Source organism: the organism of the source record quoted next, unplaced genomic scaffold, assembly GCF_019419815.1.
Source record: "Pyrus x bretschneideri cultivar Hongxiangsu unplaced genomic scaffold, Pyrus_bretschneideri_v1 Contig46, whole genome shotgun sequence".
Lineage (NCBI taxonomy): Eukaryota > Viridiplantae > Streptophyta > Magnoliopsida > Rosales > Rosaceae > Pyrus > Pyrus x bretschneideri.
In genome coordinates this window covers 1,232,002-1,258,558 of record NW_025999783.1, presented here as the reverse complement: position 1 = coordinate 1,258,558, position 26,557 = coordinate 1,232,002, and the positions used below count along the sequence as shown (strand labels likewise).

At 34.9% G+C, this 26,557-nt stretch overlaps 2 protein-coding genes across 5 annotated transcripts; one reads left to right on the top strand and one right to left on the bottom strand.

The window, feature by feature from the left end:
• The first annotated feature begins 16,458 nt into the window (after nt 1-16,458).
• On the top strand, nt 16,459-21,183 carry LOC103939520 (phospholipase A2-alpha-like). Of its 2 annotated transcripts, none has more exons than XM_018645556.2 (4): nt 16,459-16,708; nt 18,598-18,640; nt 18,778-18,903; nt 20,794-21,183. In XM_018645556.2, the coding sequence occupies exons 1-4, from the start codon at nt 16,538-16,540 to the stop codon at nt 20,967-20,969; spliced, it is 516 nt and encodes a 171-aa protein (XP_018501072.1). In that variant the 5' UTR covers nt 16,459-16,537; the 3' UTR covers nt 20,970-21,183. The 2 variants fall into 2 exon arrangements, with proteins under 2 accessions (XP_018501072.1, XP_009347889.2); XM_009349614.3 differs by lacking the exon at nt 16,459-16,708 and adding an exon at nt 18,236-18,476.
• Nucleotides 21,037-24,304, bottom strand: LOC103937454 (F-box protein At5g07610). 3 transcript variants are annotated; one of them, XM_048567889.1, is made up of 3 exons: nt 23,307-24,304; nt 22,128-22,234; nt 21,037-21,583 (listed from the first exon to the last, which is right to left on the bottom strand). In XM_048567889.1, the coding sequence occupies exons 1-3, from the start codon at nt 24,216-24,218 to the stop codon at nt 21,571-21,573; spliced, it is 1,032 nt and encodes a 343-aa protein (XP_048423846.1). In that variant the 5' UTR covers nt 24,219-24,304; the 3' UTR covers nt 21,037-21,570. The 3 variants fall into 3 exon arrangements, with proteins under 3 accessions (XP_048423846.1, XP_048423847.1, XP_018500557.1); XM_048567890.1 differs by lacking the exon at nt 22,128-22,234 and having other exon boundaries at nt 23,307-24,299; XM_018645041.2 differs by lacking the exon at nt 21,037-21,583 and having other exon boundaries at nt 21,883-22,234; nt 23,307-24,303.
• Nucleotides 24,305-26,557: the final 2,253 nt, after the last annotated feature.

Sequence of the window (26,557 nt, the reverse complement as noted above, 5' to 3'; positions counted from 1 at the left end):
ACATTGCATTGTAAGATACATAAGTGACTTAGTACCACATAAAGTTCCTATGAGGTTCAAAATTTTCACTATCTTCATCATCTGTATTTGTAGAGTAAGTGTATTGTCAAGAGTAGTCATCAAATGATAAATCCCCAAAATAGTTTTGCATGTAATTGTTAACATGCCACCCATATGGATCCGAGATTGGTTGACGTTGTCCATAAGCAAAACCATTTAAAGATTGAGTCTCGGATTCTTTCCATAAGTTGCTCGATTCCATCCCAACAGTAATGGGATATAAAGGGTAGGGAAATGGTTGGTTATGAGTATAACCATAGTTACTACTTCCCATTCCAACAGAGTCCGAAGTTATAGATAATGAGTCATCTTCTTGACTTGACAAAGTCCCCTTACCTCTTTCTTTACGAGTATAGTCCTTCCCTATGGCACCAATTCCTAGTCCTGCCCGCCTACTGCCATGGTCCTCATCTTGTGTTGCATGTGTGAAGTTTACCTCACCAGTGAAGGGGCTCATAAATCCGAGAGGTGGTCCAACATAGTTTCCATATCCACCACTACCTCCAGCTCCACTATATCCTTCATCATTCCCACCCCTGATGGTAGGTGAGTCTCCTGATCTTGTACTAGAGCTATCATTAGTATCAGCAGGATCTTGTGGTTGTGTAAGATTGGAAGAAGGTGGAATTCCAGTGTTTCTTGGTCTTAGGCGCAAAAGTTCTTCCAAAGAGTTAGCACTGCTAGATCCCACCTCCTCCTCTAATACTTTTTCTACATTTATCCCTTCATTACGTGCTTCTTTAGCAACTCTTAGAGCTGGGTTGCCTTCATGATCATCTAAATGAAGAGGTATAATCCATTGATAAAGTTGGTTACCATATGTTTCATCATCTTCAGCAATATATCAAACACATCTAGTGGGTCACCATGATCGACATGATCTATTTCTGCTTCATTATCTCGAATTTGAAGCTTCATGTTGTAGTAGCAATAAACTAATTTTTCTAACCTACTATGAGCCAACCTATTTCTTTGCTTTGTGTGTATGAGTGCAAATGTACTCCAATTTCTTTCACAAGCAGATGAGGAAGCTGTTTGTGATAATACTTTGATTGCTAACTTTCTCACAGTTGGTGCATCAGTCCCATACGTGATCCACCATTCAGCTATAATGAAAAACAATGTTGATAAGCCTAATAACTCCAACAAATTCTATTATAAACTGATAGTGAAATATGTTTACACTCACTAGGAGACATTTTTGTTCGAGTAGCAACTGATGTTGGTTCTCCAAAAGTTCTTCTTGCATCTTTAAACCATGTTAGCTGAATTCAATAAATCGTGTTAGTTTAATCCAACAATGTAATTATTATAATTTATGTAATTGTGCACATTATTTCAAAATTGGCCAACTGCTGGTGATGCAGGGTCTAATTTAGAGTATACATTATGTACAACACGTATAAAGGTACCATCATCTCCAACACCGGGTCTGTATTGGTATCAAGGATTCAAATAATATGCTATTCAAAGAAACACATACTCTAATAAGAGAAATAATACTTATGCAACTAAAGAAATGAATTGCAAATTATGACATAATTTATACCTGCTGCATGCAAATCATGGTATAATGTTTTATACCATCGGTCATCAATTATCTTTATGACCCACCTTGCACCATGTTTTCTTTCCAAGAAATCCTTCACTACACGCATCAACTCATCTATTGCCCCCATAGTAGGATACACTTCTGTGTCAACGATCTGTAAAACTTTGTAAAAAGGTTCAAACACTTGGCACACATGTTCTGATTGAGTCCAAAAAGCATGATCAAACACTATACTTTCCACCATACGACCTGCATTTAAGCGGCTGAAATTGTGGTTGGCCCAATCGTCACTAGTGAATAGTTGCTTCAACCCTACTTTCTTCTTAAGTAGGTTGTCTAATGTAATATAGTTGGTGGCGAATCAAGTGGTAGCTGGACAAATAATTTCTCCTTTGCAAAATTCACGCATCTTTGCAACAACCAACCGTGATTGTAAATATAATTTGTGATCGTTCTAGCTCTTTTTACGACATTAGCAATATTCTCTCTCTTCCCCATTGCCTCAAACATGAGATCAATACAATATGCTGCACATGATGTGCAAACCACATTATGATGCTTCATTAACTTTTTTCTAGCTTTGACAAATGCAGAACCATTGTTGTTCACCACTTGGACAACATTATGCTCTCCCACCTCCATGATTACATCCCTCAATAATTTGTAAATATACTTGTAGTTCTTTATATGGTCTGAAGCATCAACGGACTTCAAAAAAATTATCTTTCCCTTGGAGTATACCATGAAGTTTACGATAGAAATCTGGGCGGGCCGGTCCATCCGTCACACATGATTATGCAACCATTAGTTTCCCACTTTGACCTCAACTTGTTAACATACTCGCCAATGTCTTTATACTCCATTTTCAAATATTTGTTTCTTACCTCATAGGGAGTGGGAGGTTGTACTCCAACACCGGCCTATTGACATCTTAATACCATATTTTTGAAATGATGTGATGATGCCTTCTTAGTAGGGACATTTTCATACATAAAGAACTTGCTAATTAGATGCCCCATTCCCTCCTTCACATTACCTCCAGTGAAATAACTCCAAACACTCTTTTGACGTGCTTTGGATAACTTATATAAACTTGGGGCTATTGGTGGTGTTGGTTGTGATTCTCTAACACTTGTTCCCTATCTCATTTGTGCACCACCACTTGTCCCGGAACCTTGTGCTCTATTAGGAATTTTATGAAGGTGTTCTCTTTCCCATGCTGATTGTTTGGAGGCACGTAATGCTTGTTTGAAATTGCGTCGTTCTTCAGGTCCCATTTCATCATCACATTCGTCCTCATCGTCATCATCATCACTGTCAACCACTTGGCCAATGACTTCTCCTCGTAGCCCAGCTCAAATATTTTCCATTCCATGTGTTTTCTTTTCCTTCTGGTGTTTTTTATTTTTTAATAATGTGGTGATGAATGCCTTCGCTTCTGGGGGGACATTATCGCATCGTTGGACATTATTTCCTGGATCTAATCCACTAAGATGGTACTTAAGTCATGTCACTCCGCCACTCTTCATTACCCGACCACAATATTTGCAAATTGTGCCATGTTTGTTTCCGTCTATTGGGTCTCCATGTTCCCAAGCTGGATCACGTTTAGTAACTCCACTAGACATCTTAAACGTACCTATATTTATTTTTCATGGAAATTAGGCAATTATTTTTTGGCCAAAAAATATAGTAGTGACGGTTATATAAGAGAACCTAAATAATAAAGTTATTCTACAGAAGAATTAAATAGGAAGTAAAGAAAATGATTGTAAGAATTTAAGTAATTATAAAAATAATATGGAATAATAAAACCTAATATTAATGAATAATAATCCAATTTGATAATAAAATAATAAATAACATTAAACATATTAAAATTATCGTAGGGAATAATTATACAACATTACTTAATTACTTCAAAAAATTAACATGCAAGTATTATTTGGTTCTTAGATCACATGCACAGGTCCACACAAATTTTTTTGTTGTTGTATAAATTACAATAATATAAATATAAGTTTGTAAACTTACCTTAAATATGGAACCCTTTGTGTAAAGGCCAAATAGAATCTGCATGGACCAACAATAAAATAATAATTACACAAATGTAACAAAATGTGATGAAAACATATAAAGTCTTTAATAACGAATTAAGAGACAATAAACACACATGTAAGTGACCAAATAAAAAATAGAAAAATTAAAAACCACACCATTGACTAAGTAATTAATTGACACAATTTAAAATATAATACCACCAAAAATTTGGAATAGATAATAACAAACATGCAAATTAAATAACAATAATGAATGAGAATAACAAACTATAGTTCAGTTTTTTTTTAACTTGGGGGGAAATTGAGGTTGATAGATGTTGAGAATAACATGAGCATTATGTTTTGTTTTGGAGAGATGTTGAGAATAAGGGACAGCATGAGACCATTTGATTTTATTTGTATATATAGAAATAGAACTACCTAACCATATATATATAGAAATATGACTACAACTAATTAGTTAGGTGAGTGAACATGGTGAGTAGTTCAAAAGTAGATACTTGAAAAGAAATTGTCAAAGATTCACTGTCATGTGCAAATTTGTTTCTTGCAAAAAGAATTCAAAACAAAACCATATATATAAATATTTTAGCATATTTTCACAAAAACATAAGTGATATGGTGGTCAAGGTGTTGAAGGAGTAAAATGGGAGGGGTTTGAATCCCCTTGGTGTTTTTTTAAGTATAGAAATTTATCCTAGATAATAAATATTAGCTTGCAAGCCTTGCAGACATCTTAACGACCATATAAATATTACAAGCTGAATATGTAATCACAAACACATCTATAGTGAGTTGGATAAGGCCCAGGTGCGTGGTTGACAAAGGTAGGGGTTTGAATCCCTCTATGCGTAAGATTAAGACTTTTCAGCATTTTTCAAGTATTATTGGGTTTCATCTCGCGATATTATCGATAATATCGTGATATATTGCCCAAATATATGCATTAAAATGCTAAAAATATCGTCTCCGATATTATCGCGATAATATCGACAAAATATCGATATATTGACGATAATTAAGTGGATAAGTATGAAAATACTGCCCTCTCAAAAAAACGATATTATCGGCGAAAATATCGATATTTAAATCACTTATCTTAACGACCATATAAATATTACAGGCTGAATATGTAATCACAAACACATCTGTAGCGAGTTGGATAAGGCCCAGGTGCGTGGTTGACAAAGGGAAGGGTTTGAATCCCTCTATTCGCAAGATTGAGACTTTTCAGCATTTTTCAAGTATTTTTGGGTTTCATCTCGCGATATTATCGCCCAAATATATCGCAATATATTGCCCAAATATATGCATTAAAATGCTGAAAATATCGTCTCCGATATTATCGTGATAATATCGACAAAATATTGATATATTGACGATAATTAAGTGGATAAGTGTGAAAGAAATCAGGACTCTAAAAGTTCATATTGTGATTTTCTTGATTCTTCAGCGTCTGCAATATCAATGAAGACTTTAAATTTGGCAAACATCACAATCCTCATTGGTGGCAGCAACTACAAAAAATGGAGAAGGGATATCAATTTGTTGTTGACTCTTAATGAGTTTGATATAGCAATTGATGGTCTCAAACCTTTGGTTAATGATCAAAGCACTAAGATTGAGAAGCCTGATCATGAAAGATGGACAAGGGCCAACAAAGTAGCATTCTCTATCTTAGAAAGTGGAATGATTGATACAATCAGAGGTGGAATCAAGAAACTAAAACTAGCAGTGGATTACTTAAAAGCAATTAAGAAGAAGTTTAAGGAGTCTGAGAAAGCAAAAGTAAGCCAATACATGTCCTTGCTGACTACATACAAAATTGAGAGCATTGGCTTCATAAGGGATCACACAATGAAGATAACAGATGCTGCTAAGAAATTGAACTTCATGGATGTTAATATCAGTGAGAAGCAGCTTATGTATATGATTCTTTAGGCCCTTCCCACAAAGTATAGTCAGTTAAAAGTCTCCTACAACAGGCAAGATAAAAGCTGGGACATAGATGAACTTATTGCACAATGTGTGCAAGATGAAGCTCAGCAAAAGCAAGAGAAAGGCAAGGAGATTGATGAAATAAACTTTGTGCAACCTGGAAAAGAGAGGAGAACATTCAACAATGGGGCTTCTTTTGTTCCTGGTAAGAATTCTAAATTCTCTATTCAGTTTAATGCATTTGCTAAAGTGAATGACTCCCTTAGAAAATCTATCAAATTTAACGCTAAACCTAAAGATGTGTCTAAACTTAAGTGTTTTTGGTGTAAAACTAAGGGGCATCTAAAAGTCAATTGTGAGATTTTTAAAGATTACTTAAAGAGCAAAGAAAAAGAACAGGTACTTGTTTGTGTTGAAACTAATCTTTGTGAAGTACCTATTGATTCTTGGTGGTTTGATATTGGCTGCTTAGTACATATAACTAACTCTTTGGATGGTTTTCAAAAACAAAAGGAAATTGGAAATGCTTTGTACAATGTTTTTGTTGGGGAAGGCACTAAAGTTGCAGTAGATTCAATTAACTTTTGGTTTTGTTTTGGAGTTGAAAGATGTGCTATATGTCCCTAAGATGAGAAGAAACTTTATTTTTGCTTCTAAAATTGTAAAAGATGGTCTTTCCTTTCTTGCAAATGATATTTGCTTAAAATTTTTTAAGAAAAACTATTTTGATACTATTTTAGGAACTGCTTTCTTGTTTGATAATTTGTGGCGTCTAGAATGCATAACTGAAATGTTAAATCACTTAGTTTTAAATATCTGTTCTAAAAGAATGCTAGAGCAAGACACATCTTACATTCTCTGGCACAAATGACTAGGACACATTTCAAAAGAAAGGATAATTAAACTTTCAAAAGCTGATTTGATTCCAAAATTAGACCTCACTATTTCAATTGAATGTGTTGATTGTTTAAAGGGTAAAATGACCAATTTTAGGAAAATGGATGCTAAAAGGAGTCAGGGTTTTCTTGAAATCATACACACGGACATCTATGGTCCTTTTTCGGTCAAAACAATGATTTCTCTAGACTTAGATACAATTTTCTTATTAGTGAGAAAGCTCATGCCCTTAAGTGCTTTATAATTTATAAAACTGAGGTTGAAAGACAACTAGGTAAGGTTGTTAAAATTGTTATATCCGATGGGGTAGGAGAATACTTTGGCAGGTAAACTGAATCTAGGCAACAAAAAGGACCATTTGCACTCTATCTGGAGAAAAATGGCATTATAACTCAATATACAACACATGGGGCACCTTAACAAAATGGAGTCTCAGAAATGAGGAATAGGACCCTCATTGGCATGGTTAGAAACATGATGACAAGATCTAAGTTAGCAGGTTTTCTTTAGGATGGCAGCATTAAAAACTGCAAATTATATCCTGAATAGAGTTCCAAGTAAATCAATTTCTTCAACTCCTTTTGAGTTATGGTATGGAAAAGCACCTAGTTTTCGGTATTTTCATTTTTGTGGGTGCAAAGCTAAAGTCAGATTTTACAATCCTAATGAGAGAGAGTTGGATCCGAGAACACAGTCTTGTTATTTCATTGGTTATCCTAACAAATCAAAAGGGTATCGATTCTACATTCCTTATGGCCACACTCAAATTCAAGAAACACATAATGCATTCTTCTTGGAAGATCAAGATGTATCAAACCTGTCAAGAGAGAATTTCGTTTTTGTTGAGATATAACAGATTTCTGGAGACACTACAAATGTTGGTTTCAATCAAGTCTTGTTATTTCCTACTTCCATGTCAACCAAAACAGACGATTTGGCTGCATATTTAGAATCCGATACTAGCAACATTATGGAAATTGATCCATCTGCAACACTTTCAGATAATGTTGTAGAATCACAAGTGCCGAATGAAGTATTACCTCAGTTTCAGCCAAGAAAATCAACAGTTGCTAGTGATTATGTTTATTTACAAGAAACATAATTTGATATTGGTGGTGTTGATGATCCCTTTCATACACTCAGGCCATGGAAAGTTCTCAATCAATTTTAGGTAGAATGCAATGAAGGATGAGTTAGATTCAATGTTCAAAAACAATGTTTGGACACTTGTGGAGTCTAGTTCTCAAATTAAGCCTATAGGTTGCAAGTGGGTGTTTAAAACCAAAAGAGATGCTCTTGGTCGAATTGAGAGATATAAAGCTCGGTTAGTTGCAAAGGGTTTTACTCAGAGAGAATGTATTGATTATAATGATACTTTATCTCCAATGTCCTCTAAAGATTCAATGAGAGTTATCATGTCTTTGGTTGCTTATTTTGACTTAGAGTTGCATAAAATGGATGTGAAAACTGATTTTCTTAATGGAGACTTAGAAGAGTGTATTTACATGAAACAACCAACCGGATTTGTTGAAAGGGGGAAGGAAAATATGGTTTGCAAGCTCAATAAGTCCATATATGGGTTGAAGCAAGCTTCTAGATAGTGGTATTTGAAATTTGATTAGATTGTTTCTTCTTAGGGATTTGAAGAAAACAAATTGGATGATTGCATTTACATTAAGTTTTCTGGTTCATAGTTTATCCTTTTGGTGCTTTAAGTAGATGAATTTTTTGGTGCCGAATTTTTTTTCAAAATTGGATTTGCATGCTGGTTACCATCAGATTGGAGTTCATCCTGATGACATTGAAAAGGCAGCTTTTCGTACCCATGATTGCCATTACGAATTCCTTGTAATGCCATTTGGTCTCACAACGCTCCAGCCACCTTCCAAAGCTTGAAGAACGAAATTTTTAGGCCATACTTAAGGAAATTTGTATTGGTTTTCTTCGATGATTTTCTAGTGTATAGTTCTTCTTGGGAAACACATCTCCATCATTTGTCTTTGGTGTTTCGCATTTTGGAACATCATCAACTCTTTGTGAAGCAGATCAAGTATGATTTTAGTAAATCACAAATAGAGTACTTCGGCCATGTGGTTTCCATATAAGGTGTTGCTACAAACCCCTCAAAGCTTCAGTGTATACAAGATTGGGCGACTCTTCTGTCTGTTAAAGCTTTATGGGGGTTTCTTGACCTCACGGTTTATTATTGAACGTTCATCCTTGATTATGGGAGGATTTGTGGGCCTTCAACTGCACTTACAAAGAGGGATGCTTTCAAGTGGACTAATAAAGCTACGGTTGCCTTCCAGACTCTTAGGGATGTTATGATTTCCCCTCAAGTTCTTTCTTTACCTAATTTTTCTAAGATTTCATTATCAAAACGGATGCTTCTAATACTGGCATTGGTGTTGTTTTACATCAGGAGGGAATACCTATAGCTTTTACAAGAAATGTCATCGTCCCTAGAGCTCTGGCTATGTCTACTTATGAAAGGGAAATGCTCGCTATAATTCATGTTATCAAGAAATGGTAGTCTTACATTCAAGGAAAACACTTTATCATTAAATTGAATCATCACAATTTGAAGTTTTTCTTACAGAATAGAGCTCTCACTCCTTTCCAGCAAAAGTGGACATCTAAACTACTTGGGTTTGATTACGAAATATAGTATAAATAAGGTTGTGATAATGCTGCTATAGATGCTCTTTCCAGGATGCATTCGAAGGTTGAGTTATCTACCATTTCCTATCCTTATATGGGTTGGTTGGATGATATGAGGCATGTGGAACAAGACCCTTGGATTGTCCCAAAAATTAAAGAATTGTCCTTGTCCACTGATGGAGCTTCTACATCCATAACTAAGTACCATTTTGATAATGGTTTTCTTAAATATAAGAGCAAGATTGTTTTGAGCCTATCCAGTTATTAGAGGGATAAGGTTTTTTATGAGCATCATTGTAATCCGGTAGCAGGTCATTCGGGTTTTCTCAAGACAGGCAAAAGAATTTCTAGGTCCTTTTATTGGCAAGGAATGAAAACAGATATCATGTAGTGGGTGGCAACATGTCAAGTCTGTCAACAAAACAAGAATGAAACTATTTCTTCTCCTAGGTTACTCAAACCTCTTCCCATTCTTTCCACTATATGGACAGACATAGCCATGGACTTCGTTGTGGGTCTTCCTCCTTGGAAGGGTAAAACAATTGTCTTCATGGTAGTAGATCGACTCTCAAAGTATGCTCATTTCTTACCTATCTCTCACATTTACATTGCTCATTCCGCAGCTTAAATATTTGTTAACCACATCTTCAACCTCCATGATATGCCATCAACAATAGTGAGTGATCGATATCCTATTTTTCTAAGCTCTTTCAGGAAAGAATTTTTCTCACTGTAAGGTTCCAAGTTATGTTTGAGTTCGGGTTACCATCCTCAGACAGATGGTTAAACAGAGATTATTAATTGAGCTCTAGAAACATACTTAAAATGTTTTTGCAATCATCAACCTAAAAAATGGGTTCACTGGCTTTCTTAGGCAGAATGGCATTACAATACTACCTTCCATACTTCTTCAAACCTTACACCTTATGAGATTGTTTATGGCCAACCTCCTCCTGTTGTGCCTACTTATGAGTCGGGTACAATTAAACTGGATGTGGTTGATCGTAGCTTACAAGAGAGAGGCATAATATAGTCCCAACTTAAGACTAATCTTGCTGATGCTCAAGTGAGAATGAAACAGCAAGCTGATAAACACTAGAGTGAGAGGTCTTTTGATGTCGGAGATATAGTATTTCTTAGACTTGTACCTTATCAATACCAATCTCTTCCTAAGCACTATTTTCATAAACTTCAGCTAAAGTTTTATGGGCCATTCAAAGTGTTGGCAAAGGTGGGTTCAGTTGCATACAAGATTGATCTTCCTGCCACTTCAAAATTTCATCCAGTCTTTCACCATCTCTTGCTTGAAGAAACAACTAAGTTCTAGAATTATTCATGTAGCACCATTGCCCGTGGTAACAGATGAGGGTATTTTGGAAGATTATCCCATTACCATTTTGCAAAAGAGTGATCAACCATGGTACTTCCCCTGTCATAAAGGTTCTGATACACTGGAAGCATCATTAAAGGAAGATGCCATTTGGGAAAATTATGCAACATTCAAACAGAGGTTTCCTACATTTCAACCTTGGGGACAAGGTTCATTTTGAAGGGTGAGGTAATGATAGGATACTGTTAATTGTACAAAGAATATGTTTGTTAATTGCCAGGTGTCTTGTAGCTATTGGGCCAATGTTTGTTAGTTAAAGGATAATGTTTGTTAGATATGGATAATGGTTGTTAAATATTGGTGGGATTCCTGGTTGGCCTTAGCTTGCAAGTCTGGTATTAATACCGGTCACTTGTGCAACGCAAGGTTATGATTTGTAATAAACAATTGTGAAGTAATACAAGGAGATATTAGCATACAAGTGAAAGGTTAGAACAATGGTTCTATTACTAAGACACAAAAAAAGGTGTTCATGCCCATTTTTCTGATTTATCACTGAAGGAACTTAAGGTTCCATTCTAAACTCAATTAGAAAAATAGGTAGTAGTCCAACTCTTAAGAGGTGGGTTCGAAAAACCGAACCAAGGTCGAAAAAATCAATCCAAAAAAAACTTAACCAAAATAAAAAAACCGAACAAAACTGAAATCTTTTGGTTCGATTTCGGTTTCAATGGTTCGAAAACTGAACCAAATTAAAATTTTATTTATTTATGTTACGGATTTGTTTTTCAAGCTCAATTTCAAGTCAACCACAAACTAATTTTAGGCCTAAATACGTTGAAAGCTAAACTTCAAGCCCAATTTCTCCCCAGCCGCATCTTCCTTCTCTCCATCTTCTTCCTTTATCATGGGTCCGTAACATGTTTTCCTTTGTAGGTCTTGGACACAAGGTGAGTAGGAATAAACTAAGTCCAGAATAGGCTTGATAATTCAATGAAGGCTAAATTGGATTAATAGTCCCCGTTAGACCTGGCATTCGTGTCATGTTTCTCGTGTTCGTGTCGTTTTCGTGTCATACCCAATAGCTTAACGGGTCGTGTCATGTAATACCCGTTAAAGTAAATATGACCCGACCCGAAATCAACCCGTTAATATTATCAGGTAACATGACCCGACCCGTTACCCGTTAAGAAAAATATATTTTAAATCAATAAAAATGAAAATGAAAAACATAATTTGACCCAAAAAAACGTAAAACATAATACTAAATTAGTATATACATACTAAATTTCGGAGTTGACCCATTCATGAAAGTTGTAAAGCTTTTCATTACGAGTGATTACATTTTTCACACTTCTACAATAATTATCATTAATTTTATTAATCTTTCACTCAAATAAATAACATTGTTCATGAGATTTGAAGGGTTTTAAAAATCTAAACGACCATGTAACCATCGTCTAAGCGTTGATGATGCAATTATGAACGTTTATTATGCTTTCACATCTTTCAAACTTATACATTAATGATTATGAATTTTGTTTATTTTGAACTCCCTTAAAAATACTATTCATGAGAGTTTGTATGGTTTAAAAAATTCAAACGATCATATACTCATTCTCAAAGCGTAGAGGATGCGATACTACTACAAAATGGACATTTGCGACACCTACTCAACATGATGTCAGATTTACTGTCGCTTGTAAGCGTCATAAACTATCTATTTCTCTTTTAACCGACGTAAACATTTAATGTCGCTTATAACCGACATACATTTTAATAATTTTTAAATAATGGTGTCACTTTTAAAAAAATAGTGTCGCTTTTAAGCAACATAAAGTATTGGCGTCGCTTCTATCCGACACTAATTATTGTTTTTAAATATTTTAAAGCCTGCGTCGGTTCTTCCTCTCTTGCATCTTTCTTAAGTATTGGTGTCGCTTCTATCCGACACTATTATTGGTGTCGTTTCTTCCTCTCTTGCATCTTTCTTCAGGATGAGTTTATGAGGTGGCACACAACTAGGCCTGGTAAACGGGTCGTGTTTATCGTTTTCGTGTAACACATGTTATCTTAATGGGTCGTGTCGTCTCTCACTCATTATTTTAACGGGTCCTTAACAGAACCCGTTATAACCCGTTAAGAAAAATATATATTTTTTCTTAAATTTTCACATATCACACATTGCCACATAAATATTACTTCAAAACATTAAAACACATTTGTCGTTTAAGTACTACATCTACACTAAAAAATAAGAGCATAATAAACAAACATCCAAACACTACTACTCTATTACAAAATGTTAAATGTGCAAGGATATGCAAAAGGAAAGAGTTTTTTTATTTTTTATCAAGGTTGTGAAGTCTTTCTCAAAAGTTTAAACCTTGTCAATGGAACTCAAAGCTTACATGTTATTCCTTTTACAAAATCCTCAATTTTCATAGATCATCATGACATAAGATTTTGTGGTATCCACTTCTGTAAATATTTTAAATTGACGATCAAATTAGTTCATTGTATTCATATAGGATCAAGGAGTGTAGTTGTAAAAAATCATCAAAATCAGAGTTAAAATAGCCGTTAAATTGAGATTTTTCGTTTATAACCGTCGAAAAGTTTTGTCTCATTACTTGATCTCTGAATGTTTTTTTTTTTGCAAATTTTGGCGTATGCGATCTCGAAGCATATATCAACAAGTTTGACGGTTGGATCGTTGAAATTAGTTTCGTAGGATGCGTATCCCATCAAAACGATAGATTCACTAACACTTAAGAGTTTATTTATACTTTGATCAAGTATAACATAAGATTTTGTGGTATCCACTAGTGTAAATATTTTAAATTGAAGATTGAATTCATTCATTGTATTCATATAGGATCAAGGAGTGTAGATGTAAAAAATCATCAAAATTGGAGTTAAAATAACCGTTAAATCGTAATTTTTCGTTTATAACCGTAGAAAAGTTTTGTCCCGTTACTTGATCTCTAAATGTTTATTTTTTGCGATTTTGGGCGTATGCGATCTTGAAGCATATATAAACAAGTTTGACGATTGAATCGTTGAAATTAGTTTCGTATAATGCGTATCCCTTCAAAACAAATTTGGCGTGTATATATATATATATATACCATTGAACTTGATGGGATACGAATTCTATGAAACTAATTTCAACGATCCAACCATCAAACTTGTTTGTATATGCTTCAAAATCACATACGCCAAAAATCGTAAAAAACAAAAATTCAGAGATCAAGTAACGGAACAAAACTTTTCAACAGTTATAAACGAAAAATCACGATTTAAATGTTGTTTTAACTCCGTTTTTTATGATTTTTTACAGCTACACTCCTTGACCTTATATGAATACAATGAATGAACTCGATCTTCAATTTAAAATATTTACACTAGTGGATACCACAAAAATCTTATGTTATACTTAATGAAAGTATGAATAAACTCATAAGTGTTAGTGAATCTATTGTTTTGATGGGATACACATTCTACGAAACTAGTTTCAATGCTCCAACCGTCAAACATGTTTGTATATACTTCGAGATCGCATACGCCAAAAATTGCAAAAAACAAAAATTCAGAGATCAAGTAATGAGACAAAACTTTTCAATGGTTATAAACAAAAAATCACGATTTAACTGCTATTTTTACTCCGATTTTGATGATTTTTTTACAGCTACACTCCTTGACCCTATATGAATACAATGAATGAATTCGATCTTCAATTTAAAATATTTACACTAGTAAATCTTATGTTATACTTAATGAAAGTATAAATAAACTTTAAGTGTTTGTGAATCTTATCGTTTTGATGACTTGGAATAAATATATTAATTATTTTATATATTTTAAGTGTTAATTAGACTATGTTTCAATTAGTATGTGATGATATTTAATAATAAAATTACATTTACGTTTTTTATTATGTTTTTTATTCAAGTTAAAATGTTATAAGAGATAACAAAAATTAAAAAAAAAAAAAAAAAAAAAAAGCTGGTTATTCTTTTTCTTTGGATTAAATATTAGGCGGGAAATAGATGGATATAGACTACAAAATTTCCCAAACATTAAGCGGGAAATGGATGAAACTCTTGAAATATTAGGCGGGAAATTAATTATTATAATTTTTTTTATGTGTTTGGTATTTTTAAATTACTTGATACTTTTATTTTTAATGTGTTTTATGATTTTTAATCTCAATCTTTGCCTTTAATATAATATAAAAATAAATAAATAAATAAAATTTAAATTTTAAAATTTATATAGAATAATAATTAATAAACAATATATACATATTCATTATATCTATTGCATTTTATAGTAAGTTTTATTTAGTAGTTTAAAAAATTAAAATCATCAAAATAACATTTTTCTTATCGTGTCAAAACAGGTTACCCGAGTGTCACTCTCATGTAAACCTGTTAAAGACTCGTTATTAACGGGTTATTATCGTGTGACCCGATAATAATCTGATTAGTTATCGTGTTGACCCGAAATCCGTTATTTTCGTGTCATTTATGTGTCGTGTTAACGGGTCGGGTAAGAAATTGCCAGGTTTAGTCCCTATGGTAATAGGTTAATCAAAAAATAGCCTCGGTGGTGCAAAAAAATTAAATTTAAACTCTTGTGATGAAATCTGTTAGAATTTAAGTCTAAAATTAACATTTCCATCACCTCTCTGTTAACATCCCACCCGGTCTTTTTTCCAAATAACCCAAGTAGTCCATAAGCATCAAAACCCCCATCAAATTGTTGTTCAACGGCTGACAGCCACATCGGCTCCGACGACTAGCAGGTGAAGCTACTGAACATTAAAGTTGAATACTTTCAATTTTTTGAATTTTTTGAACAAGAGATCGTTTAATGGATGAGAGAACTTCTTCTCTCTCCGATTTTTCCACTCGGGCGTGTGAAATCAGCTTCTGGTCCCATCAGATTCGGTTGCTGAAGCAGAAATGCTTCAGCTCCCGCAGATAACAGAGCTCTTTGACTCGATTCTTCAGATTCAGCTCTCTGTTTTAAGTTGTAGAAAAAATGGATGTTTGAAAACTGGTTTTGATTTCGAATCACTCCTCACCAACATTCAAACCAATCTCACTACAACCGAAGTTCTGTCGATCCTCCCGATTCTCCGTTTTCAATCAGATAGCAAAATTGTTTAAAAAAATTCAGATATGATCTTGAGTTTTGACATCTCTTCAATAAACTCCAGGTGTTGGGTTTAGCGTTTAAATCAAAATTCCTACAAAATTAACAAACCAACAATTCAATTAAAGTTCTCACATAAGAAACTTTAAATGTTACTTCAATTGTCTAGTGCTGCAATAAAAGAATCTAGTCGTTCAAATGGACAAAAGAGCTTTGAATAGAATCGATGGAGCAAAGAATTCATAGCTTTGGATGCATGATATTTTTTTTTTCCCTTTTGCTTATGAAGGCTGAACGGGTTAATGGGGTTTACAGAAATGTTAATTGTGGGCTTGAATCCTGACGGATTTTACCATAAGGGTTTAAATCTGAATTTTTTCATCACGAGAACTATCTTCCGATTACCCTATTACCATAGGGACCACTAATCCAATTTAGCCTTCAATGAAAGGTATATGATATTTCAATGCACGCGTTAAATGGTATTGAAAAAAAAAAAAAAAAAAAAAAAACTTCAGTTTGTGAATTTAACCTAATAGGCCGAGGAAATGGCGGTCTTTAAAAAGTAAGAACAACCAAAATGGTCTTTGTTTTACTATTTTAGAGAAGATTACGTAGCCAAAACTTGAGGAATATCACTAAACATATCGATCACATATTTCTGGATAGTTTTCCGTTTGGTGCTTCTAAAAATGGATGGGCAGGGACTATTTTTAGATAGAGAGAAGCAAGATAAACAAACACGGCAATGGTTTTATAGAGGCATACATTTCCATAGTTGAAAAGGATTTTAGAAATAAAATCCCTACATAGAAGGACTTGGGAGTTCTTCCTTGAGGTCCTTCTATGCGACTCTGAGAGAGGTTTTCCCATAATATGACCATTGCCGGATCCAGTTCATTTGATACAATGGGCCTTAAGGGTGGTGTTATTCTTCTCGGCTTTGTCGCCTTTGCTTTGTTTTCTTGCGTCGATGGTTTATCCGGCGGCGAACATCTTTTGGGGAAGGTTGTCCGTCGTAGCATGGCTGAGAACGACACCGCCTGGGTGAGCAGTAATGTCTTTACGTTTCAAGACAAATATTTAAATATTGGATTTCAATTAACGTGATGATGCTTCATTTATTCGTGTCTGTCTCTAACAACTATAGAACTATATTGTCATCTACCGTATCATTTGATGATTAAATTCTTTTTATAAAAGCATAATATTAGGGAGATCAAATTTTTTAAATCAAATGATGTGGTTGTTGATGATTGAATTATTACTTAAACGTTGATTACGTACTTATCTTCTATTGATGATACATCACTTGGTTTGCAAATTTAGTTTAAAATTTTGATCTCTCTAACATTACCCTTTAAAAATATTAGGGTGAAAAGTGTCATAAGTTGCATTAATATTGCACAGTTAAAGAGTGTAGACATTGCATATTGTTCCACAATCTCCTAACTGATAAAATGAAAGAAAATTTAGATTAGAACTGTAATAAACCACAAAATATATACTTCATATTCCATGGTTCCCTAAATTTTGTATTTATTGTAAGCGGTGGATTGTTCGGGTAATTAAGACATTGTTATTCAACTCACTGCATTTCTGAATTTAAACCCACCCCTAGATCGACCTACCGTGGTCTGGGCAAATCACTTTTGCATCCTACTATCCAAGTTACAACATGCAAAATTAGAAGTTGTACACATGTGAATGGAGTATGAAGAAGAACAAGGAAAATGGAAAGAGAATCTACAACTTGGCTGAAAGTGGAGGTTTGCAGCAATGGTAAGTAGAGAAGCAAGTTGTAACTTGGCAACAAGGAATTATCCAAAAACAAAACTAGTCAACTAGGAAAGTTTTGTGTCCTTCCCCTTTTTTACTTTTGACAGAGTGTTCAAGAAAGGATTTGGATCCTCTCCTAAGCAGAGGGTTCGAATCCTGTTTTTTTTTGTTTTTTTTTTTTTTTTTGAGTGAAACGATAACGTTAGTAAATTAAATGTTAGATTAGCCACCGACGAGGTTCGAATCCACGCCGTAATGCAAGGGCACAACACCTTTCCACCACTGTAATAAAGGGCCAAATTTATTAAAAAAAGAGAATTGTAGCCAAATTTATTAAACTCAAAAAAGTAGCTTTCAGTTTCAATTTAATTCTATTTTTTAAATTTTAAAACAAAAACTAAAAATTAAAAAGAACGATTTTCAAACAACCATTAAGAGAATCACATTTTTATTAGGAGAAAAATGATTCACATTTTAAACTACCTATGTCAATCACATTAGAAAGTTAATTGTATATAAAATATTCTTGTCACATGACAATGTTAAAACAATCAAGTTATGAAATGCCATGCATGTGTCTTGCATAATCAAATATGACAGTTTGATGAAAGTTTTTCTCTGCATTATTTTTTACAGCAAATGTGTTAGTTACTACATAATCTAGCTAATATAGTTAAAAGGAGATTAAAATGTGTGTATAATTTGGTGAGAGGTGTGAACAACACTCCAAAAACATATCACGAGTCATTACAAGACAAGGCCAACCAGCCCCTTTCTTCCCGTGCAGACAACAGCCTAGCTTCTGCCTTCTGCTAATTATTTCCACATTTCTCTCACTTTGTCCGCCACTTTTTCTATTAAAAAGTGCTTTCCTTGCTGAAGTGCTTTCCTTGCTGAAGTGCTTTATCCAACCATGGTTTTTAATCAGTCGCTGAAGTTTGTTCTTGCCCTCTCTTTTCTTGTCCTTTATTTTAACTCCATTAATTTGCATGCCCTTAACATTGGTGTCCAAGCCATAGATGCCTCCATTGTTCTGGTTTGCTCCTTAATTACCATGTTCTTCTTAATCATCTATTTACTTTTAATATTTTTTGGGTTCCCATTTGCTTTCAAATCATAACTTGTTCTCCCTACCCATTAATTCTAAATATTTGCAGAGTAAAGATTGCAGTAGACAATGTGAGTCAGAGTTCTGTACAGGTACTGCATTTTATTTAATTAAAATTTAGATTTAGTTAATGAACTGATCAAATTATGTTTATACCATTTTTCTTTGCCCAATTATAAGGAAATTAATTACATTTTTCTTGAGTTTAATTTTGTTTTTGTAATGACAGTGCCTCCATTTTTGAGATATGGGAAGTATTGTGGGCTTTTATACAGTGGATGCCCAGGGGAGCAGCCCTGCGATGGCCTAGATGCATGCTGTATGAAGCATGATAACTGCGTTCAATCGAAAAACAGTGCGTTCATTTTCTTAATCCTTACAATCTTTTTACAGTTTACTGTGTTCTGAGATTATTTATCATTTTGTTTTCATGGGTTAGAAATATTTTTTATATACAACAAAAGATATTCAAATCCGGGTGAATCGACAACACATGCGTCCTTACCAATGTAGTTATGCTCACGTCTGTGAGGTGCAAATTTGATTTAGCGTAGGAAGATTAATTAAAACTGTAGCATTAAACACTTTTGTGTTGGTAGAGAAGATATTTATATGAAATAGTCATGTACAGGCCCGACCCTGAGGGTAGCCTAAATAGGCGCCCGCCTAGGGCCCCTACTTCGGAAGAGCCCCAAAAAAAAATTATATCATGTAATTAACATATAAATACCCAAAAAAAAAAAAAAAAAAAAAAGTAAGAAATATCATAATTCATTTGTTAGTGCAGTGGAAATGTTGGCTTCATTCTTCTTTGGGGTGTTAAGTTCGAAATACAAAGTTGTTTTTCAGTCACTAGATTTTTCTTATTTTTCAAATTTACTGTCAATCCATCAATCCAACTCCTAATCTATCTGTCTAAATGCATATAAAGTTACAAAACTCAAGTCTCTTTGCAATCTTTTTTCCTTCAACTTCTCGTTCTCTCCATTTCTATCAAATGTTTAAACCAACTTCTCATTCTCTCCATTTTTATTGAATGTTTAAAACAACTATCATATGGTCTTAAAGATTGTAATTAAAGGTAATCAAAACTTTGAGTTTATATTTTTCTTTTCAATAACTTTTTATTCAATGGATTATTTTAATATTCAATTCGTTAGTGTGATGTTGATTTTAGAAGAAAAAAAAACACAAGAGAAACAATTGACGTTGAATTTATTATACTCATCAATCAAGTTTTATTGTTATTTACTCTCTTGATCATCAAGTTTTATTGTTCTTCACTCTCAATCTTAGACTCTTCACTGCAAACATTTAGTACATTTGTGTCTAAAAAGGTGAATCGTGTAATGTTTAAATAATGTTTGTATATTTATCTTCTTTTGATATTAATTTTTAACGACATTTGATGTGAAAATAAAACTTTTTATGTATTTAGCAAATTCTTTTTATATTAATCAATATACAAAGAATTGGAGATCAGAGAATTTTAGAGCCCCACTTCGAAGGCTCGCCTAGGGCCCCCAAATTCTTAGGGCCGGCCCTGGTCATATAGATTATAAATCGGGGAAAGAGACTTTGATGAGCTTTTTCAAGTGTTGGGGGTGTAAGCGTAATATTTAAATTTTTTTTGTCAAACGATAGATTTATTAGACTAGGAAGCCGACAAGATTCGAACTCACACCATCATATAAGAGTAACACTCCTTTACACCACTGTGATGAAAGGCTACTTGTTAAGCCTAATATTTAATTAGGTGTTTCATGTTTTGACAGAATCTAAATGGGGTGTTTGTGCACGTGATCTATACTGAAATCTAGCTTATGTCTTTTAGTACTTAAGCCAGGAATCCGAACACGTGACCTCGTATGCACTAAATTATTTGAGTTACAAATTCATTGCTCCTATGTATTTTCATTTTCATCGGGTTGTCTTTGAGAACAACTTGAATGCAACAAGTTCACAGTCACATGGTATCTCAGTCTAATTAATAATGCAATATCGTGTGATGAAAAACTTTTACATGGTATAATATTATTGAACCGAGACGCCATGTTACCGATAAACCCTTTCCTTGTAAGTGTGTTGAAAGACTTTTACATGGTATAATATTATTGAACTGAGACGCCATGTTACCGATAGACCCTTTCCGTGTAAGTCTGTCTTTCTACGAGAGATTAGATTTGCAAGTGCAAATAGAAGGAAAAGTAAATAATGGTGGCATGTTGTTATGTTTGTGGTGCAGATGACTATCTAAGCTCAGAGTGCAGCCAAACGTTCCTAAATTGCATGGCAGAGTTCAAAAACAAAAGAGGGAAAACGTTTAAGGGGAACAAATGCCATGTCGAGGATGTTGTCGAAGTTATAACCCTTGTCATGGAGGCTGCTTTAGTTGCTGGAAGATATCTCCATAAGCCCTAACACCACAGCAGCTAGCCTCTATCCTCTAGTCATTTCTAATTGTTTCACAATTTCGTTTTCCTTTTTCTTTCTTTTTCTCGTGTTATTTCTTCTCGCGTTTAATAAAAAGAAAAAACAAATTTCATTCAGAATTCTATCTTCGTCACGGAGGAGGAAAAATAGAAAGAAGTGAAAATTGTAAATTACATATTTATACTTTAAATTAAATTTTGTAGATGTCCAGGTTGACATGGTGTTTTATCAATTTCTCTAAAATTCCACACCATGAAAGACACTGATTCCAACAAATAATCAAGTCCCATAATTATAACTCAAAAGTGCGTACTGCATATATATGTATTACCAAATAAGGAATAAAAGTATATTTAGGAAAACCTCTCTAATTACCTGAGCTACTAGGCTTAGATCCGCTCTTCGCCTTTGCAGCTCTTCCTGAAGAAGCATCAGGGCCATCTCTATGAGCTAGTGAACTAGCCGCTCTTGCCGCAACTAATTCAAGCATCTGGGCATCTCTATCAGCTAGTGAACTAGCCGCTCTTGCCGCAACTAATTCATCTACGGCAGCTCTCTCAGTTGGTTAGCTAGTGTCAATGGCCATCTGCTATCTTTTAAGTCTACGAATGACATAATTGAAACACTGAACTCACGATTTCATCTTTATTTTGGACATCAAATTCAATAAATAAAAAGAAAACAACCAACAAGATAAACAGGTTGTGTAGGGGAGACAAAAATGGTGTGTGGTTGCCATAACCCCGGCACAAATTTCTTAAGGCAGCATACAATTCAAAATACTAGACATTAAGCAACTGTAAATTCATAAGTAGCACGATATAAAGTCAGTAATAAGTTGCGTCAACTGTTTATGATACACAATCTCTGAATAAGAAGATTTCAGTTCTTAGACACCATATAGATCTTGAAACTTTTCAGGAATGCTATTAATTCACACGAAGTTCGTACAGATCCCCACACAAGTAGAGTACACAGACCACATACAACATAACTCAAGTTCCTCTAGAAATAGTATCTACAAAATTTAATGATAACTGTTATAGGGACTCCAGTGCAATTTCTCCCTTGTACGTTAAAAACCAAGAGTGCACAATGACATTTTTGGAGTGCTAGTGACAGCTCCTATTTGGAATATGGAGTTACCTAGATGACCAAGCAAACCTTGACCACGAATGAAAGACGTTGTAACTTTCATGCCCAATATAATCCCAAAGTGGATCATTATACCTCAATTCAAACCAGAACAATACCTACAGCACTAATAATACCATGTGTATTAGTAGCAAAAATCTATCAAATTTTTAATACTCAAATCAACAACTAAGATCAAAACATCAGCAAACATTAAATGTATAAAAAAGAATCTAGCAGTTCCAAATTGTAACGAACACTGTATCTTAGTGCCATATGACGACAAATCAGACCAGGAGATCTGGAAAGTGTATACCTACGATGTAAGGTATGACATTGCCAGTTATTTTTAATAACATGACTTCATTTTCCCTTCGTGGTACGCAAATGAATAAATGAAGTGAACTGGGCAAACTAGCCAGGGTTGATATCCAATCAGAAGCAGGCATATTGGAGGCAGGAGATTTAAGCAAAATGGAGCATAATCTCTAGTGGATTGTGAGCAGCTCACGTGCAAGGTAACACATCGAGAACATGAAGGATTATTAAAGATACTGGAATTTCCCTAACAAGAGGAAGTAGATATAGTGACGAATGTACATTGACTTACACGAGCAAAGTTTACGCTTTACGACAAACATTCATGCAAAACACGAAGTGCATTCATTCAAAGTAACCACAGCCAGAATCTCAACTTGGACCGCTGATTATAAATGGAAATCTGAACAAACTAAAGCTAAAGGTATCTAATCGCCAGTAACCAGGCAAAACCTGAGTGAGTCTATGATTGTAATAACCACAAGTAACAGATCCATTAATAGTTCTTACATCCATAAGTTCAAGGCAGTAATGAAACAGAAGTATCACTAGAATGCTATAAAGTACATAGTTACACAGAATTTGGTAATACAAAACATTCTTGATTCTACAACCAAAACCAAAAAACAGAACAACAGCAGGATAGAAATACCATCAGACACAAGCCAAAGTGTCCATATGTGCATAAGCAGATTGCCATCGAACTATTAGAGACCTCTTGGTGTAAATGTTTTTGGGAGTTAAGTCACAAACTTTCTTTTCCCTAAGATTATAAGAGATGACCTTACAAGGAATGTGCAGCAAAATAGACGAATCATGCTCATCAACGAAAACAACAACAAATGAGTAGTAGGGTTCAAGAGGGTTGCAAACCATCTCCGGAAATGCAGAGCTTATGGCATTAAGGTCGACATTGTACTTGACAAACCAACCAGAGTAGTCCTTCTCCATCTCGAGCACCTCAAATTGCGAAAGTTGCGGCCTAGAAATTTCGATAAGATGCAAATGGCCACAAGACTCCCCAAAATATCTATGCCATCGGTAGCCGCCGTGACCCGGCGGACTTGGCACAGTCCTGAAACGATGTTCATCTGTGTCATAGAGCAAAACTTTACTTGCATCGCCAATCCAACTAATTAGTCCATTGCAGTGCACTCCACGGCTGAAGTTCATGTCGAATTTCGCAGGGAAATTAGCCCGAAAAACCTTCCAACTTCGGGTCTCAGACAAAAAGACCTTAAATTGGTAACCTCCAACTGACTCAGAAATGGTACTAACGACGACAACCTTGTAATGAATCGATTTCGCAGGATCGAAAGCCAAAGCGACACCCGAAACGGTTGTCGATTTAGTAGCAGCTGGAAAAAAGAACGTTGAGAACTTACTGGTTGTGGGATTGACAACGTAGTACCTGCCGGTCGTGCTGAGGGAGGAGCAACACAGGAGCAAGCCGTTGCAGGACTGCAGAATCTCGACGCCCCGTGGGTCGCCGACGAAATTGAGAGGTTTGGAGCGAAACCCAGATGCATTTTCGTCGTTGCCGAGAGAGGTGAAGAAGATTTCTTGAGATATTATGGTCCGGGCGAAGAAGGCAGAGACCTTGGAATTTGGGTTTTGGAGGGCATGGCGGTTGCAGAAGTTGGGGCAGGAGATAAGAGCGAGCCAGTGCTTGGAGACGGATTTGAAGCGGAGCAGAGATTTAGGGGGCATGCAAAGAAGGATATGTGCAAGGAGGTCTTCGTTGCTGGCTATGGTTTCAGCTGCTTCGGGACAAAGACTCTCCATTTTCCTAAGGTCTTTTTCTTGTTCTATGGGTGAAACGAGGAGAGTCTGGGGTCTACATCCGACGGTAAGCGATGCGTTGCGGTTTAGTTTTGATTTTCATGCGATATGGATTAAAGGATTGTAAAGTTAAAAAAACAGACTGCTTATCTGTAAGTAAAAAAATATATATAACGAAATATCATTAAATTTGGTACATCTTACGTACAAATAAATAAAGAGAGTATATGATGACCCATTAACATAATAATGTATTTCTATGTAATTATTATATTTTTAAAATAAAAATTGAAGTTTGTAGTTATATTTGTTTATATTAATAAGATTTTAAATAAAATTCATAATTTATGGAATTAAAAATATTAAAGGAAAATTATAATCGTTAATATATTATATAGTAGTAATGGTATCGAATACCACAACAACAACAACAACAACAACAACAAAGCATTTTTCCACTAAGTAATGTCGGCTATATGAATCCTAGAACGTCATTGCGCTCAGTTCTGTGTCACATATTCCGTTAGATTCAAGTACTCTAGGTCTTTTCTTAGAGTCTCTTCCAAACTCTTTCTAGGTCTTCATTTACCCCTTCGGCCCTAAACATCTATCCCGTAATCGGATCTTCTAACTGGAGCGACAGTAGGCCTTCATTTCACATGTCCAAACCACTGTAACCGTTTTCCTCTCATCTTTCCTTCAATTTCGGCTACTCCTACTTTACCTCGGATATTCTCATTCCTAATCTTATCCTTTCTCGTGTGCCTATACATCTAACAAAGCATTCTCTTCTCCGTTACACCCATTTATGTACGTGTTGATGCTTCACCACCCAACTTTCTGTGCCATAAAGCATTGTCGTCTTATAAAAGTTTCCCTTGAGCTTCAGTGGCATATGATAGTCACACAACAAGTCGGATGCACTCTACCATTTCATCCATCCAGCTTGTATTATATGGTTGAGGTCTCCATCCAACACTCCATTCTTTTGCAAGATAGATCCTAGGTAGGGAAAGCGGTCGCTCTTTGGTACTTTCTGATCTCCAATCCTCATCCTTAACTCATTTGAGCCTCTGTTTGCACTGAACTTGCATTCCATATACTCTGTCTTTGACCGACTTAGGCGAAGACCTTTAGATTCCAACACTTCTCCGACTTAGGCGAAGACCTTTAGATTCCAACACTTCTCTCCAAAGGTTAAGCTTTGCATTTACTCCTTCCTGAATTTCATCTATCAACACTATATTGTCTAGGAAAAGCATACACCAAGGAATATCATCTTGAATATGTCATGTTAACTCATCCATTACCAATGCAAAAAAGTAAGGAGTTAAGGATAAGCCTTGATGTAACTCTACAGTTATGGGGCAGCTTTCGGTTTGTCCTTTATGAGTTCTTACGGTAATCCTTGCTCCATCATACATATCCTTTATAGCTTGGATATATGCAACTCGTACTCTTTACTTCTCTAAAATCCTCCAAAGAATGTCTCTTGGGACCCTATCATACACTTTTTCTAAATCTATAAAGACCATGTGCAAATCCTTTTTCATATCTTTATATCTTTCCATCGATCTTTCTATGAGATAGATTGCCTCCATGGTTGAGCGCTCTGGCATGAACTCGAATTGGTTGTCTGAGAGCCGTGTCTCTTGCCTCAGTCTATGCTCAATTACTCTCTCCCAGAGCTTCATTGTATGACTCATTAACTTAATACCCCTATAATTCATGCAATTTTGCACGTTGCCCTTATTCTTGTAGATATGCACCAAAGTGCTCTTTCGCCACTCATTTGGCATCTTCTTTGTTTTCAAAATCCTATTGAAAAGGTTTGTGAGCCATGTTATACCCGTCTCTCTCAAGACTTTCCACACTGTAGCAGAAAATTTTGATTTTGTACATTACCATGTCATTACTGACTTGCACAAAATCCATATTGCACGGTTGGCACGGTAATTTGGCAAAAAGTTACACCCCTTGTAACATATGCAGTCTATATATGAAACTAGGATTTTCAATTTGATTGAGGAAGAGCCTAGTGACGGTATATTGTGACACAACATTGGTGCAGGCTTTGCTCGGAGTTCAGGTGAGTTGATTTTAATATTATGTGACAAATATTTTGCATATGAAATTCCTTTGTTATATACTTTGTGTGTGTAACATGAAGATACAAATGGTTATTATTCCTTTGTTATATACTTTGTGTGTAACATAAATTTACAAATGGTTATTACCAGTTAATAATATGCTTTATGAAATGTATGCGTATGTATGAATATTTGAAATGATTGCGAACTGAGAGAGCTAGTAGACAACTGTTGTTGTTCTGTACTTTCTTT